General features: G+C 32.7%; 1 protein-coding gene and 1 non-coding gene across 5 annotated transcripts; both read right to left on the minus strand.

Moving 5' to 3' along the window:
* Positions 1–656: 656 nt before the first annotated feature.
* LOC114319826 (uncharacterized) lies at positions 657–16,594 on the minus strand. 4 transcript variants are annotated; one of them, XM_028266884.2, is made up of 7 exons: positions 16,342–16,594; positions 10,983–11,152; positions 8,541–9,414; positions 8,255–8,389; positions 8,024–8,086; positions 7,733–7,893; positions 657–1,100 (listed from the first exon to the last, which is right to left on the minus strand). In XM_028266884.2, exons 2-7 carry the CDS (start codon positions 11,115–11,117, stop codon positions 846–848), a joined length of 1,623 nt encoding a protein of 540 aa, XP_028122685.2. In that variant the 5' UTR covers positions 11,118–11,152; positions 16,342–16,594; the 3' UTR covers positions 657–845. The 4 variants fall into 4 exon arrangements, with proteins under 4 accessions (XP_028122685.2, XP_082722421.1, XP_082722419.1 ...); XM_082866295.1 differs by having other exon boundaries at positions 10,983–11,145; positions 16,342–16,592; XM_082866293.1 differs by having other exon boundaries at positions 15,482–16,592.
* LOC114319855 (small nucleolar RNA U49) lies at positions 10,550–10,615 on the minus strand. Its single transcript, XR_003649606.2, has one exon. It is a non-coding gene; the product is annotated as a small nucleolar RNA U49 (small nucleolar RNA).
* Positions 16,595–18,376: the final 1,782 nt, after the last annotated feature.

The following is an 18,376-nucleotide window of genomic DNA, read 5'->3' on the forward strand; positions in this document are numbered from 1 at the left end:
TAGGGTCTAATTTTTTTTAATTCAAAAGTTGTATATTGAGATTTTTTTTATTCCTAAAAGCAGAGAATTTTTTATACAATATTATGAGTGTTACTGGATGTTTATTATAATAATTTTTATTTATGATATAATTGTCATTAAATTAATAATTCATTAAGTGTGTGGCCTGAGCTAATCAGGTGTGTGAAAATAGAATTTTCCTATGTTGATGGCCCATTACCCTTTTTCAAAGGGTTAGTTACATTTTTCCCCTCACAATTATCAATTAAAATCAACCGTAACCCCATTAATTTTAAAATATACATTTAAATCTCTCAATTATCAAAATCGTTTCACTTCCACCCCTCTAGAAAAGGGGTTTTTGTATAATTTTTAATAGTTTAGTCTAAATGTATGGTTTAAAGTTAAAAAAGAGTATAGTGATATCTATTGACAATTGTTCGAGGTAAACTACAATTGTTCATTAACAAAAGATCACATAATACCCACCATCTATCTCATAAAAAAGATCCACCATTGACAAATGAGCTATTCCCAATTCATGACAGCATGAGTGAAACTTGGTCAAAATTCCTATAATCTAGTAGAGATATACAAATAGAAAATCTATATAGCAAAATGATCCATAAAGATATATCAAGTTCTATTTTTTGACATTTTAAAGCAAAATATCCATCAAGATAACTTATATTTTCAACAAGTCATAAGTTATGTACAAAATAATATAAGTGTAACACTTTCCTAACTCAAAATATATGTTTCATAGATTCTAGTCTTTACATGTTCATCATATTTGGAAAGTACTGATATGTACTGTTGAAACTAGAAGAGTTTGAAGCTCCATCTTACTTCCTATCAACACTGACTTTATAAATGCACTCAGACACATCCTCAATTTCAAAAGCACATTCATCTCCAACCTGAATGCGATTTGCCTTGCAAAATGCTTCCCAACCACTTGCCAAAACTTTGATACCCTGTTTCTCATGGTAGATGACTGGCCACAGTCTAGATACTGGGTCTCGAAGGCGAACTAATACCTTCCTTTCCATTATTGGCCTTCCCCTGAATGAAACCGATGGCAAGCAATTCGGCAACTCCTGCACCAACATTAAAGGATTGTGAAGAAAAGTTTAGAAATGCCGAAGAAAAGGGTACATTATTTCACTATCTAAAAAAGAAAAGGAAAAATCTCCGAAAAAACTTTCATTTACACACAAGAGGTGCAAAAAGAGTCCATTCAATTGGTTAAACGATAACAAGTAGCGCAACATCAAGTTTTCCATGATAGGTAATACATGAATGGTCTTCTAATTATCAGCAATGAGTGGAAATTCAATTTATTGACACGGAGAAATGACAGTCAACCCGCTACCATAAACTCAAATATTGTTTTTGGATCCACGGAGGAAAAAAAGAAGAGAGGATTTGTGAAAAAATATATCTCATCAACTAATCCAAACATGGTCTACGGGTTTCACTCATAGTTTTGTGGTACTTGATATCCATGATTTCAAATTTATGCTCAACTGATACAAGTTTAGAGAGAGATAGAGAGAGGAGGGGGGTTGATTACTTTTTCAAACTAAGAGCAAGACAAAAGACAAAAAAAGAAGTTGCAAGTGGGAGTAGGAAATCATAAAATGGGCCTCTAAAGGAAAAAGAAAAAGGAAAAAAGAAAAAAAGGGGAGAGAGAGAGTAGGGAACTGTTCATTGAACATTTAGGTACCTTGCTTAAATTCGAAATTCTGTCGAATCCTTGTGAATTACCATTTCTCCACACATTTCAATTCATACTGACACATAAAAGGTGTTTAACAGGGAAAGTCAAATGTTTTTGGTCTGCTTTCATCCGTTCCATCTTCTCTTAAAATGGTAGGACTAAGTGTTTCATCAATAACTTTATTCGGAACTGAATTCTGTTACATAGTAATTATTATTAACAACCTCTAGCATGTAAGACCAAGGAAAATTGAGAATACCGAGTTACGATGCAGTGCAATCAGAAGAACAATATCACAGAAAACCCACAAATGATTTCAGAAGTCAGATGACTATGATAACATTTTGACATAAAATTGAAAACACTACACATTCTCTAGTCACTTAGACTACATCTTGGGTGTCTCCTTCGGGGCAAAAAATTGGTTTTTCAAGAGTCTATAATTGATTAGTTTCTTGCATCCTTTACATGATTTTGTCCATTTGTGTCACATAATAGAATGGCACAATAACTAAAAGCATCCTTCTCAATTAAAAAAATGGTAAATTACAATTACACCCCTAAGGTGTACCAAAAATACAAATTCCCTTTGGTTTGAAAAATTACAGAGACCCCTTTGTTGGAGTTTTATCTTTTAACAAGATTAACAGAAAAGGCAAAATTACCTAATTACCCTCCCCCACACAAAAAAAAAAACATGGTACGCTCGTCTCCTTTCTCCCTTGCCCAAGCCCTTCCATTACCCCCTTCCCTCACCACCATCACACCCCTCTCCCATCCATTAATCTTTTTTTTGTTAAATGTTGTCCATGGCTATGCTTTAACCATAATGACCAATTAGCTATAATGGCTTCTTGCTGTGACACCTCCCAATCAATACTTTTTGTTCCCAAATCCTAGGATATATTTGACTCTAAGTTCTTCAAGCAAATTAAAGTTGCGCATTGGTTTTGCAAGGCATATTATGTTCATCGTGTCTATAAAAAACGTGAAACAGAGTCTTCACACATTCAGTCTTGTTTGGAAGGGGTGAACTGACATTTCATTTCCCTTCCTCCACCGCAAGCATCACAAACACCTACCCCGCACCCTCCACACACCGTGCATGACTCACAGCCAAACGAAATCCACTTGGGTCTTTGGTCGAATAGTTGGTCCACAACTTCCACAGCCTATTCTCCCTCACCCTTCACCCCCATGTCACCAACACTCAGCCATCGGCAATTGGCCACCGGCAAAACAGCCACCAATAATAACCTCCACCACAACCACGCCCAACTCCACCTCTTCAACACGCACTTCCATCGCCGTCTCCACCACCCATCACCAAGACCCCGTAGCATAACCCTTGCCAAATAGCAAAATAAAAACCCCCTAGCATGTAACCTAGAAAGACCACCTAGCATGTTGCAATTGAAAGTAAGAGAGGAAAGGAGCACGGTCATTAAAATCTCAATCTGGATCCGACGATCTTACTATTCATTTGGGCACAATCGATTCGAATCATGTAAAAAATTACAGGTAGGATCTTTCGATCATGATAATTGGATCTTATAGGATTGTGAAATTACGATCCTATCCGATCCATTTTGTAAGCCTTGTTTTGTATTGTTATGGCCTATTTTATTATAAATTTTATGTTTATCGTTTAAATACCAATTTATGTGATCCAAATAAATAAATAAATAAATAAAAGTAATATTAAATTAAATAGATTAAAAAAATAAATTAGAAAAATAAAAATTTAAGTATTGTAGTAATTTAAGAAAATTAACTAGTTGGAAAACAAATTTAGCCTTAACAGGGTTTGAGGAGGACGACATGTATACAACTTTTACTCTGACCTTTGGAGAGGCTATTTTCGTCCTAGAACTCGATCCACCATGGGAATTAACGACAAGCCTTATCATTCGGCCAAGTTGCTCTTTTGCATTCTGAATCTATTTTCATTAGGGGTGGGCGCGGGTCGGTTGCGGCCACGAAACCTCTAATCCGCCATCCGTCCGCCAGATTGGCGGATTGAAGAAAATCAATCCGCATCCGTCCGCCAATCCAGCGGATGTTGATTGAGCGGATTGGCGGTTTGGCGGATGGATGCGAATCGGTTTGGCGGTTTAAAATTTTATAAATTTTCAACATAATTCAACTTGTGCACTTCCTTAAAAAAAAAAAAGTAAAAAAAAAAAGTATTACAGTCAATGACTTAAAAAAGTATTACAATCACTGTATGCCTTATCCAAAGAAAGAAAGTTTGAAACTTTAGAATATCACGATCACTACATGCTTCATCCACATATTACAATCACAGTATGATTCATCCCTATAAAGTATTACAATCTGTAATTCTTAAAATATAATAACAATTCAAACCACCAAAACCATAAACAGAGCAGTTGTAGAGATTGAATATCTCTATATTGTTACATCTACATATGTTTTTGAAAACAAAAACCAACCAACATATATCATATTTTCTATTTATTATTTTTAGAGTTAGATTTAAAAACTAAAAAATATAGATGAATAATACGTTTATTTTTTTCAATTCAAAAATATAATCAAGTTGAAAACTTTTTTTCAACAGAATATTTAAACTCTTTTTCAATTGAAAACACAAACATAATATTTAAACAAATTGAAAATACAAAGTCTTATAAATTACTACAGGTGCTCGCGATTTGGCGGTTTGGTGGTTCGGTTGCGGCCAAAAAATCTCAAATCCGCCATCCGTCCGCCAAATTGGCGGATTGGAGAAAATCAATCCGCAACCGTCCGCTCATCATCACGCATCCGTCCAAAATGCGGCGGATCGGTTCGGTTCGGTCGGTTTTGGCGGATCGGTATATCCGCTGCTCACCCCTAATTTTCATATCCAACTTTGTGAAATATTTTTCCTTCATTTTTTATGCATTATTGTAAATTGCAAAGTACTCTGTTGTAAAACTTTATTCTTCACGTTCTTTTTTGATGAAATGCAAAACTTTTACCATTGAGTCTTCTATTTTATAATATGATGTTTACATTTTACATAGAATATTATATTTTTAATAATATTTAAACTTTTTTTTATTATTTATAATTTAGACTTATTTTGTATATATTTTTTAAGAAGTGTTTATTTAAATTAAATTATGAGCGACTTACATGTAGGTCCTAATAGATGGGCTTATTGTCTAATAGGCCATTTGATAATTAATAGTGTTTTTCATCAAACACTATTAAAAAGTGTCACTAATTATTAATTTTAAGCGACAATTTGAAAATTGTCACAAAATTTTTCTAATTATAAATTTTAGCGACAGTTTAAAAAAATCGTCACTGATTTTCAACTTTCAGCGATAGTTTGAAAATTTTCTTATAAAAAAAGTCACTAATTGTAAATTTTAGAGACAATTTATAAAAACTGTAACAAAAATAATCACTAAGTGTCAATTTTTAGCGACATTCCAAAAATCGTCATAAAAATTTATTTTTAGCGATGATTTTACCAAGACTTATTTTCAAGAGGACTTTATGGGAGTTAAGTCCAACTATTAAGACCTATTGGTAGTTTACCCTTAAATTATTTCGTACGGTCTTTTTTGGAAGGATCTTACGATCTATGAAGCACGAACACTACAAGGACACGGACACATGGACACGCAAGTTTTTAAAAAATTGGGAACACGACAAGCTCGGGACATGCTCAATATATATAATTATTTTTATTTTTTATACATAAAATTAAAAATATCTATTATTTTTATTTATTTATATTACTTATTTACTTTAATATTAAATATCATTCCTAATTCTTTTCTACAAATAAAAATAATTTATTCTATATATTAATGTTTAGCAAACAAAAATAATAAAAAAATATAGAAAAAAAATAAAAGAGGGAATTTTTTTTTATTACTAAAATCAAAAAAGGTAAAAAAAAGAAAAAGAAATAAAGAATAAAAGAGAGAGAGTCGAATAAAAAAGGCGATTGAACAAGAGAGACGAGCACAGAGAGAGAGGAGACGAACATATAGAGAGACAGATACGAAAGAAACAAAGAACAGAGCACCAAACAAAGGAAGAGAGAGAGTCGAAGAAGATGAGCAAGTTCGACAATGAACAAAGAGCACCGCATAGAGGGAGAGGGAGAGTGAGAGAGAGAGTCGAACACAGAGGTTGGAATAACATACCTCGATTTAGTGCTTCAACAAGTTCTTTCCCTTTCTCTCTTTCTTTCTCTGTCTTCAATAGGTTAGGGTTTCTCTTTGTCTATGAAGCACGGACACCTCTCCGGAGGCAACACATAGGTGTCACTGTGTCAGACACAGCCACGCGTCGGAAACTCTACCTAACATGTCCTCTTTTTTTTGAATTTTTGCAGCCGAACACTCTTTCGGACACTCTTGGACACATTATGAACACGTTGAAAATAGAGAGAAACCCTAACCCATTGAAGACAGAAAAAGAGAAAGAGAAAGGAAAAGAACTTGTTAAAGCCTTAGATTGAGGTATGTTCTTACAATTTGTGTGTGTTCGACTCTCTTCTCCCTCTGTTTGGTGCTCTCTATTCATCGTCGAACCTATTCATCTCCCACTCTCTCTCTCTCTGCCTCAGTTCGGTGCTCTGTTCTTCGCCTCTTTCGTATCTCTCTCTGTTTGTCTCCTCTCTCCCTCTCCTTCTCCCTCTCCCTCCTTTTTTGTTGGACTCTCTCTCTCCCCTCTCGTTGTTGTCTCTCTCCCTCCTTTATTCTTTATTTCTTTTTCTTTTTTTTACCTTTTTTGTTTTTAATAGTATATAAATAAATAAAAAAACATATTTTCCCTCTTTTATTTTTTTTTCTATATTTTTTAATATTGTTATTTGTTAAACATTAACATATAAAATAAATCATTTTTATTTGTAGAAAAAATTTGGGAATGATATTTAATATTAAAGTAAATAAATAAATAATATAAATAAATAAAAATAATATATATTTTTTAATTTTACATATAATAAATAAAGTTATATATATTGAGTGTCCCCAACATGTCGTATCCCCCATCTTTTAAAAATTTGCGTGTCCACGTGTCCATGTTGTGTCCCATGTCCGTACTTCATGACTCTCTGTCTCCTAGGTTAGGGTTTCTCTCTGTTTTCAACGTGTCCAAAAGTGTCCAAAAGAGTGTTCGGCTGCAAAAATTCAAAAAAAAAAAAGAGGACACGTTAGGTAGAGTATTGGACATGTGTCCACCGCGTGTCCATGTCCAACACCCATACGTTGCCTCTGGAGAGGTGTCCATGCTTCATAGCTTACGATCATCAATCCAATTCTACGATCCTATAAACTCCAACAATCCAATGTAGGATCCTAATTTTAACAACCTTAGGAAGGAAGAGGGTTCAAATGATGGGGTGTGATGGTCAGTGAATTGACGGAGATGGTGGTCAGTGAATCTCCAATTGAGTCAATAGATGAGCAAGAAAAGAATCTTGATTTTGAATGCAACACATATCAACTTTGAACATTTATTTCTTTTCCATTGTATGATTTTTATGGTACTAATGATAATACAATGCCCTTTGGACATTTGGGTGGGGAAGAGGGAGATTAATGCGAGTAAAGAGGGGGAAGGAGAGAGACATAGATGGAATCTCATGTCTCTTAGGGAAAATTTGGTACTCTGAAAAAAAAGATGTTACTGACATCACTACATTCTGTTAATTGACCTAATGGCAGACTGACGGATGTGAAAAACTGTAATGCGATCTAAAATTTTAGGGTGCAGGATGTATTTCAGAACCTCAGGTACTCAAATGTACTTTTGATAAGCCTCGGGGGTGTATTTGTAAATTACCCTAAATTAGGTAAACATACTCAAAAGCAAGTACTGAGACCAAAATATTAGAGCAAAACCAAAACAAAACAAGAATCTTTATAATACAACATGCTAATTGATTCATTTAGACTATTTGCTATGAAGGATGAATTTGTTGCTATAAAAACTGTTCAAAGTCAACTAACAATGAGTAGATGAGTGACATACAAGAAAAGACAGCCCGCCCGTCACAGCCAAGAAAGGGATTTTGACTGAAAGTGCAGAGGTTGCATCAACAGGTTCAGTTTTCACCACTTTGTAAATGTGATCATTATCTTTCATGGAAGGACTGGAACTCCTGTCACACTCCTTGATCTCTGGATACTTTCCTGCAATCATTCATTGCATTTTACACTGAAGATGGAAATACATGCCATAAATCATGAAAGTTGGCACACATGATCATGCTCATGTCTAAATAGCTAAGCAAGAGGAAAAGAAGTGAAAATACAATCATACCATGTATCATCTTCCTTGGCCTCATCTCCACTTGCTCTTTTTTAACCACTTTCATCCTCTCTCCTGCTCAACATAGCATTAGGTTATACATCTTAAATTATTCTTTTAAATAGCACAGAAAAAGAATAAAACAATAATAAATAAAATAACATAGCCTTAAAGCTTAAGTGAAAACAAAGTGCTGCACCAATAACTGGAGCAGTGGAAAATTGACAGGGACTGGAAACACACCAGATTGACAATTCTGAGTTTGAACAGAGGCTGCAAATTCACAGAACTTTGACACACCGGCAAACTTCTGTTGCATACTTAGACTACTTTCCATGAGGGAAGTATCTTTCTGGGATATCAAAGCCTTATTGTTGCCTAGTAATGATTCAAGACTCTTCACGTGAGGAAAATTAAAGTGAATATAGTAAATTAATGATGAAAAGAAAAAGAAAAAGAAAAAAAAAAGAACAAAGAATTTAGAACTCATAGTTCCACACAAAATGAAGACAAAACAAAAGCAACTAACTATATCGTGTCTTGCTCCTCCGCTCTCGCCCAGAAGTGTTGCCATTGCCAAGTTCTTGATTAGACACGTTATCCATCATTTGAAACTCCTTATTTTTCTCAAGAATTGGCAAGTTAGGTACATCTGAAAGCGTTGTCTGGCTCACTACCTCTTCAGTCACAGGTAACTTATCCACTATTTCAGCTTCAGCTTGAGATTGCGGCATTGTATTAACATGGGAAAGGGGCCTTACATCTTCTATCAGAACTTCTTTTGTTCCACCAACACTGGATGTCCTCTGCATTTCAAAGTTTGCCAAGTCATATAAAGCGCTCAAGCGGTCCACTTGTCCTACCCCAGAATCTCTATCAATCATATAAAATGGTTCTTCGATGCATTTTGTTCTGGGAACATGATGAAGCCTTTCATTGACGTTATCAATATTTGAAGTGGTATACGTGGTTGCCATTGGCAGCCTTCGGCTTATGTCAATGTCAGAACCAGATACAGCAGAAGTATTTGAACCCTCTTTGTTCATAGAATTTATAGAAACATTATCAATTGTGTGGCATTGTTCATCTTTGGCACTGGAATCTCTGTTAGCCCTTGTTCGTTTCTTCTGATTGCTATTTTCCTTTGAAAAATAGAGTTTTTCACACCCACTTTTTCCATAGATTTGAACAACAAAGTGAGATTGCTCTATGTAATGGAATAACACAAAATCTCCAATTTCTAGACCATGTTCGAGTGAAAAAGCAGGCCATCCCTGTTGGAAAGCCAAGGACCCATCATATTTGGATAATGTTACTGTCCACCTCTGCCCACTTGCATCCTCCAGCTGAGTTTTTTGATCAATCAAGTCTGACACTGTTCGGGCAAATTTAGGAGGCAAGAACTGCAAAGAAATAACAGCTTAGAGAACATAATATGGATGGTTTAAGCAGAAAATCTGCAAAAGTTCAATACAGATACTATAATTGCAAAGTTAACTACAACAAAAAGTTTGTTAGAGCAACTCCAATGGTGAAAACTAAAATGGCTTTGTCAAAGTAACTTTTTTGCTTCATACAATATACAAATCCAATGGCCCCACGTTATTTTGGCACAACCAGCTCTCATATCAATTTGTGACCATTAGATCTACTTCCCAAAAAGCATCTAGTGTTCATAATTCCCTTTGTTTATGAGGGTATAGCTAAAAATGGCTTTGGCTCAAGGATTTGGCATGGCATTAGAGTTGCCCTTATACAACCTTGGAATGATACAATTCATACACATGCAAACAATGACTACAAATGTTTTGAGATTTTGACACTGAGAAACCTTTTCAAGTCAACTACATTAACTGAGCAATAAAACAAACACACATGCATACGTGATATGATACTGCTACCAAGAAAAATATACCATGAGACCAAGAAAATTTAATAATTAATTCAGAGAAACTCCAAATTAACTCAGCTAACACTTTCTGTAATAAAATTTTTGCAGATTGCAATTTCTGCTCTTTTTTTTTTTCCTTTTTCCTTTTTTTCTATTTTTTTCCCCTTCATTATAGATTAATTGAATCCCCAAATTTTCTATTGTTTTTAATGTTTCAGGTGCAAATATTTCTGCAATGTCATGTTGTCCACTATTAACAAGGATAAGTAGATAATCATAATGAAAGGACAACAAAAAAAATGACAACCAGAATAGGAAGATACATCATTATACCATCCACAATATAGCAAACCACAACCCTCTACTTCACTCGGCACTAGGAATCAATCTTAAAATCAACAGAACAAAAAATAAGATTAAACAATAACTAAATCAAATAATTTATGCTATGAGACATAAATGGAAACAGAGCAATGAAACCAAAAAGAGTATTTCTATCTTCTTTTTTTTAGAAACTTTTTTTACCCTCATAGATCCGTTTCAAATCACAAACACAGCGGAACAACGAAACACATGATCCTGACCAATGACCCTCAAGATTGTGGGGGAATCAGACGGTCTTGGCCAATGGGGAAGAGTGACCACTGTATATTGTTGCTGTTTGGAGTGCCATATGACACTTCCTATCATATGAATTTTCTTCCTCATAGGGGAAGATTTCTGAGAGAAACCTAATCTCAAAACATAACCTTCAAACATTTTACAAATAAAATTGCAGCATCAATTCTCAACACTTCCAAACCCCAAAAGACCACCCATCGTAATCACACCCTTGGAAACATGGTACTATTTTTTTAGATTATGAAGTATGTAGTTACCATACATTTTGGGAATGGGGGTGTATTGGTGTTGGGACCAAACCCTAAACTTCCTGAACCGACTCCAAAGGCCCCAGTGTAGGGTACTATAGAGAAGTATGAAACTTATGATTTTTCCAATCACATACGATGGAGGACCAATAGTGTTAGAGAAACAGTATTTTAAAATAACTAACAAGGAATTGTAGAAATGTAACTATACCAGAACTTTTGAAAAATTATCACCAATCATGATTTTGAAAAAAGAGGTAGCAACAGTCGATGGGTCCTTATTCTTCCCATGAATCAATAAGCAATTCAACGTGCACTTTGCACATGCTGGTATAGGGCAATCCATCTCTTCTCCTCTGATGAAATTCCCTCCGCTGTAAACTTATATATACAAATAAACAAAACAAAATCAATTAGAAGTTTTAGAAAATAAAAAGGGAGGGAAAAAGGTACAAAGAAGGAAACTAGAAACCTAGAAATTATAAAAATGGGCTAACCATTTAGCCACAAATATGGTAAGGCATTCAAAGTCTCCATAAGAGCTTTCAAATTCACTCATGAAGTGATTTCGTAAACAACATAAAATAATGTAATTCAAATAAAAAACAACCAGGGTTCTCACACAAAGATTAATCATAAATAAATATAGAGATTATTACATTTACGACAATAAATAACAAATTTATTACAGATAAGTGTGTTTAATGAAAATATTTATTCAAACATCTATGTATAGGAATTTAATTATCAGTAAGTCAAGAACATAGACAAAAAGTCATTTTTACCAATCATCCATTCTTCCCCACAAACGTGCCCCCTCCTTCGCACTACTTCTAACATCTTGGTTTTCATCATATACAGACACACAAAATGTAACCACGTGGATCTATATATATATATATTAAGAAGCATAGACATAGATACGACACACCGATTTTCAAAAAAATGCAAGACACAGCACGTGGAGAACACATACAAAATATATAATTTTATATATTAATTATATGCCATATATATGAATATATCATTTAAAGAAAATAAAAAAAATACAATATAACACTTAATTTTATAAATTTACATTGTTTTTCTTCTATTATTGCATCCTAAGTCATTTAGTTTAAACATATAATTAGTTTCATACATTTAATCAATGGACACATGTGTCCTCCGAGTGTCCAGGTCTATTTTTTTTCTTAAAATAAGACAATTTTTGACAAGTGTCAATGTCTGACATGACACGACATGTACACGCCACATTTTTAGAAGTGCTCGTACTTCTTTGTATCAGAGGAAATTAATATGAATTAGGGTGAAAGAGAGCATTAGTTAAATTTTGGCATGTCAATTCCTTATCAACAATGGGCACATATTTTGGAGCAACCGATTGAGTTTGCTTCTTCTAAGAAGCACCGACATGGACACAGACACGCAAATTTTTAAAAAATGCAAGACAACACACATTGGGGACATGTGCAAAACATATAATTTTATATATTTGTTATAATTTATATGTCATGTTTTCAAATATTTATTTATTTTATGTCAAATAAAATTTTATCAAATTTATCAACTTTATTTAGGTATACTATATTAGTAAAAAATTCAAAAATTTTAGCGTGTCTTCAACGTGTCCCAGCATGTCCGACACCTATACATCACCTACAGAGAGGTGTCCATGTTTCATAGGTATGCTTTTATGTTGAATTTGATAACACTAATCCAGCAGTTGTGATAATTGAATTAGAGAAGGCAGCCATGGTGATGGGTTGTTTGAATAGGTGGTGATAGGACAGATTTGGTGGCAATAAGAAGAGAAATATATAGGCAAATATGACTTTTTCCTTGTGCTTTTGACTAATCAGTAAATAACTTTTTTTATACAGGCGGTAGAAGCAAATTTTTCATTTAATAGAATTAACATTTGTTAACTTATGCATAATAATCCCATATATATATTTTTTATGACAGCGCATAATTTGCTCTCATAAAAATAAGAAACTACCCTTGTCATGAACAACAAAGAACAAGAAATTGCCACAAAAAACAACCTGAAACATTGCTAACTACTTATATTACCATGACACACACACACATTGGTAACAATTTCATAAAGCCCTACCTAGTTGAGTTCAGAAGTTTTTTGACCAAAAGCATGTTATTTTATTTATTTTTTTAAAATCTCAAATTCAAGTAGTTTTAAACTTAATTCTCAAACTCATATTGTTTCATGAAGTCATGTTTACTTTAAAGTTGAAGACTCACGACTTTAAAATTATTTAAGTCATGACAACTTTATAAAACATTTGGTTACAGTTTTCATAAATTATTTTTAGATAGGTTTTCGTTTGTCTTTATTAAATTTTTTTCATATTTTAGTCAATTTTTTTTACTTTTTAGATACATCCAAAAGGAGGGAGGAAATATGAAAAAATTTAACTACACTATGAGAAATTAGACGTATGTAAAAAGTAAAAAAATTTAACTACAATATGAAAAAAAATACTAAAAACAAACAAAAACCCGAACAAAAATGCACACAAATATTTGTTCGAATTTTTGTTTTCTTTAGTATTTTTTTAATATTTTAGTCAATTTGTTTTTACTTTTTAGTTGCATCTCAATTAGGTGCATCTAAAAAGTAAAAGAAATTTTATTAAAATATTTATAAAAAAAAAAAATACTAAAAATAAACAAGAACTCATCTAAAAAAGGTTTTTGGAAAAATTAAACCAAACACAACATAAACCAACCACCTAACCGTACACAACAAAACACATCTAAAAAATAAGTTTTTCTAGGCTCCGTTTGTTTCGACTTAAAATATTTTCTCAAAAATATTTTATACATTTTTCATTGTTTGATTGAATAAAAAGTAACATATTTATTAAGAAAGGTATTTTTCATCATAATCCCCAAAATGACTTACCATTAAAAATTTCGCAAAGTCAATTTTCTTAAAAAGTTCACTTCCAACTTAGCTCTTTCAATCTTTGTTATTAGAATCGTACGATTCGCAATTTGAACCATACGATTCAATTCGATTCAGTGGGTAATCGATACGAACAGGTTGTGTGAATCGCAATGTTTGGCTTTCTTTTTTTGCTATTTATTGTTGGAAAAGGGTTCACACAACCGAATCGGCCACACAACCTTGCTATTTACTCTCAAATACTCAAACCTTAGCAGAAAAAAATAAATCTTCTCTCCCTATAATATTCTAAACTTACATATTTAATTTTATCTAAGTACTTGCATTTACAAAATGAATTTTTTGAAGTCATCAAGTGAGATTTTAGAAAAAAAAATTAAAGATTTTGATTTTTCAGTCTTGTAAAAAGTTTTTAAAAAAAAAACATTGTTGTTGAGTTATTGTTACTTGAAAATTGAAAATTTATCTTTGTTTGCTTTCTTTATTAAGAATGGTTAATAAGAAATAGTATCTAAAAGGGAAAATGTGAAGTGGTAGATATGGAAACCTGTGTTAACTTCTTATTTAGACCACATGATCATCATTTCTTATTTAGACCACGTGATCATCATTTAAAACAATATTTTCATTGATTTAAGTTTAAGTATTTCGTATTTATTAGATATATTTAATATTAAGTGTGTAGATATATTATTCTGTGTAATTTAAAAAAGGTGACCGAATCTTTACAATTCACGATTCGATTCACGATTCGATTCGCGATGTGGTACAATATCATTTCGATTCACGATTCAAAACGATTTAACTATGCTTTCAATACATTGATATTTTCAGAACTCAAGGGAAGACTCTTTGTTGACTTCTACCCAATGCATACAACAGAAAGTGGTTGTTTGAAGTGTCAACCAAATAACCGGAAAATAAAAAGAAATTTTTTTTTCTTTTCTTTTGTGCAAAATCAATTTACATGATAAATATTTTCATTAAGTTTAAAATTAATTGGTTTTGAAAATTTTGTTTTAAAAGAATCTGACTTTGGTAATAAATGTACATAAAATCCTATAATCCCAAAATCCTAAATCCTATAATCCTATAATGTCAATGGAGATTCAGAGGAAACACGAAAGCATCACTCAAAGGATAGTGTTTAGGCCTTGTTTGGGAAGTTGGTTGGGCTAAAATAGCCCACTAAAACACAAAATAGGCTAAAATAACTAACAAGACATCTAACCCATAATAATTTCACTTTTTTTCTCACAACCATCAAAGCAACTGGAGAGGGGGAAAAAACCCCAATTAACTTCCCAAACACATATTTTTTGCCATGCTAAAATAGCCAACTTCCCAAACAAGACCTTGGAATGCGGCCCCGCTACATACCCCACACCCCCACACATTTGTGAGAGAGAGGGAGGATAGGGAAAAAAAAATATATAATGAGTGGTCACAAATCAATTGGGAATTGTGGGGTCACAAATTTTGGGGTCTATTTTCCCTTAGAATGGGTCATACTAGTATACACAAAATCACAAATGCCGCAACTACATCTTTTTAGTCGTAACTAAAAACACATAATGGGTCATAATCAAACAAAAAGACTTTTTTTTATTTTTTATTATCGTAATCACAATAACAATCACAATAACAATAATCAACATCACAATCAGTCATAACACAAAAGAAATGTATATTATAGAATTTCTCTTTAGAATGGCATACTATAAGATAATGATTATAAATGAAGAAAAGGGAAAAAAGGAGGAGAGAGCATAGCAATTGACCTTGGTGACAGAGAGTAATGGGAGCCAAGAACTGAGAAGCGCCTTTTTTTTTGGTACAGAGCTTTAACAATGGAGGGTTTGGGGTTTGAATTAAACCCTAGTTTTTTTTCATGCTCTCTCTCTATCCCTCTGTTCTTTCCAAAGTTCTACTCGTCTCTAGTGTAAATTGTAGTTCCCCCCTTTCAGCGAAACGCCTCTCTCTCTCTCACTATGGAAAACGAAGGGTGGCTGTCTTGCGTTAAGATCGTCTAGAGCGTAAATCCTAGAGTGATCCAGTTAGGGGCTGAGATTAAGCCTCACCAAAACGACGTCGTTTTGGTGAGTAATTTGAAAGGACAAAAAAAAAAAAAAAATCAGATTGAAGCTCAATCAGTCTGATAACACAGACATACACACACTGAGTGAGAGAGAGAGAGTCTCAGATTGAAGCTGTGGCTGAGATTGAGAAACCATATTGCATTCTCACCAAGTAGAAGAATCGTATACACAGATTCAAATGGATATTCGATTCCGATTCAAAGCTTTTTGACACCTCACAATTTATGGTCTACTTTTTCAAGGATTCACAAAACCTCTCATCAAACCCTGTTATTCTTCAAGGAGGGACTCCCAACAAAACGACGACGACGACAACAACAACAGAGGTGGGTCTTATTCACCCTCATCAATTTTGCAATCTAGTCATTTTTTTATATTTTTTTGGAGTAGTTTTGATTTTTGAATCTGTATAGATTTTGAAGAAGACCCAGATGGGTTGTGGCTGAAATTCCAACAGAACCACAAAGTCTTGACAAAGGAAAGCAAACATTGCATTCAAAGTGATAGAGAAAATATTCCGAGGGTAGAGATTATGAACTCACCAGCTTCACCAAGATTTTCTTGATCGATTCAGCATCTCTCTCTCTCTCCCCCCTTCTCTATTTCTTGATCGATTCAGATCTGCTTTTTCTTTCTTTCTTTCTTTCTTCTTTTTATTTTCAAATTACTCACCAAAACGACGTCGTTTTGGTGAGATTCAATCTCAACCCTTCGCGCTGGATCACTCTCGCGTCTGTCTTTTGGAAAAAGCGAATTGTCCTTTTTTAGAGACAAGTGTCATCTTTCCAAAAAAACAAAAATAATAGTAGATGAACTACAAATACAATTCTTAGGAGTTGTTTTAAATTAAAATAATTCTTTTATTAATAAAATATTAAATTAATTAATAATTTTTAATAATATTATAAATATATTTTAATTAATAATTTAAATAATTTTATTGTTGTATAAAAGAATAATTACAAAATTTATTGCTACCATAAGTAACATAATACAAAATTTTATTATTTTTTATTTACTCACAAATTACGAAGCCACAACGATCGTTCTGTTTGGTAGAGTTGTGTAAACGTGATTATAAATTATAACTTAACAGATTATGGCTTATAACTGTAAACATGAGTTGTTAACCTATTTGGTGCAGCTGTGAGGTTATGGATTTAAATAGCTGAGTAGTGTTTGGTCAATAAGTTGTAAAATAACTTTTTACTGTGTAATTATCTTTTTTGCCCTTCTATGATATAAAAATAATTATTTTATCATTTTTTTAGTTTTAATTTAAAAAAATTATTTCATTAATAAAAGTTAATATGATTAGTATTACAAAAATTATCATTTCATTAATAGTATCAATTAGTATAAAATTATTTTATTTTTTCATTATAAATTAATTAGTGTCAATTAATGGCTTAATTAGCATCAATTAATACTGAAATTATTAATAGTATCAATTAGTATAAAATTATTTCATTTTTCATTATAAATTAATTAGTGGCAATTAATGGCTTAATAAGCATCAATTAATACTAAAATGATTAATAGTATCAATTAGTATAAGATTTTTTCATTTTTTCATTATAAATTAATTAGTGTCAATTAATACTAAAATTATTGATAGTATCAATTAGTATGAAATTATTTCATTTTTTCATTATAAATTAATTAGTGTCAATTAATGGCTTAATTAGCATCAATTAATACTAAGATTATTAATAGTATCAATTAGTATAAAATTATTTCATTTTTTCATTATAAATTAAGAATAATGCTACATGTACTAATTAGTATACTAATTAGTGCACCAATTGATGATGTGGCATAATTTAAGAGGTTTTTGCGATATGTAATGTAATTAATGAGTGCGGTCAATAATAATAGGGGGATTTTTTTTAAGGTCCCTAATAATAACAATTTAGAGGATAAAGGACACCCAAAAAGATAGTGATGCATCACGTCCCTGAAACAACTTGGCGCGCGTTTTTAATTATTTTGTGGACCAAAATACCCTTGCCAAAATCAACACAGAAACAAACTCATTCCGACGTCTGAGTTACATTCCAAACATCCAGCATCTTCACGAACAGGAGAACAGCAGAATTAGGGTTTCAACATCATCTGCACCATCGACATTAGAGCTTCGTTATCTTCTCCAAAAATCATTCTCATTCCTTCCTCACAAATTTCTCTGACCTAGGTTAAAGCTTCGCTTTCACTGCTCATCATCATCTCAGTCCATCTTCGTCACGTCGCACCTTCATCTCGGGCCATATCAGCTCGTCATTCAAGTTTCATCCTAACTCTGGTCAGTTTTTCTACAATACAACTAGATTTTCTCTGGAAACACAGTTAATAGCATTTTATAATAACCTTCCATAAATTAGGGTTTCAATTTCGTAATAAAAAGCTACCTGAATTTGGAAAAAGTTATTTCTGTGTATTTTGAACTTATTCTTCAACATGTTTGTGTGATTTTATCTGTAAATTTCTCTGGCATTTGAATTTCTCTGATTTTTTTATTAATGTACGTTTCTTCTTTCAATTTTCTCTGGCATGTTTATTTTCACAAAAATAATTTTT

The sequence above is a fragment of the Camellia sinensis genome, chromosome 4 (assembly GCF_055761805.1).
Source record: "Camellia sinensis isolate YWXY chromosome 4, ASM5576180v1, whole genome shotgun sequence".
Lineage (NCBI taxonomy): Eukaryota > Viridiplantae > Streptophyta > Magnoliopsida > Ericales > Theaceae > Camellia > Camellia sinensis.

Excerpts from the sequence above, each read along its gene's own strand:
- LOC114319826 (XM_028266884.2), bottom strand. The coding sequence starts at position 11,117 with ATGGATTGCCCTATACCAGCATGTGCAAAGTGCACGTTGAATTGCTTA. Across the intron at positions 9,415-10,982 it reads ATAATTTTTCAAAAGTTCTG|TTCTTGCCTCCTAAATTTGC; the intron begins GTATAGTTACAT and ends ATTTCTTTGCAG. Across the intron at positions 8,087-8,254 it reads AACTCAGAATTGTCAATCTG|GAGAGAGGATGAAAGTGGTT; the intron begins GTGTGTTTCCAG and ends TATGTTGAGCAG.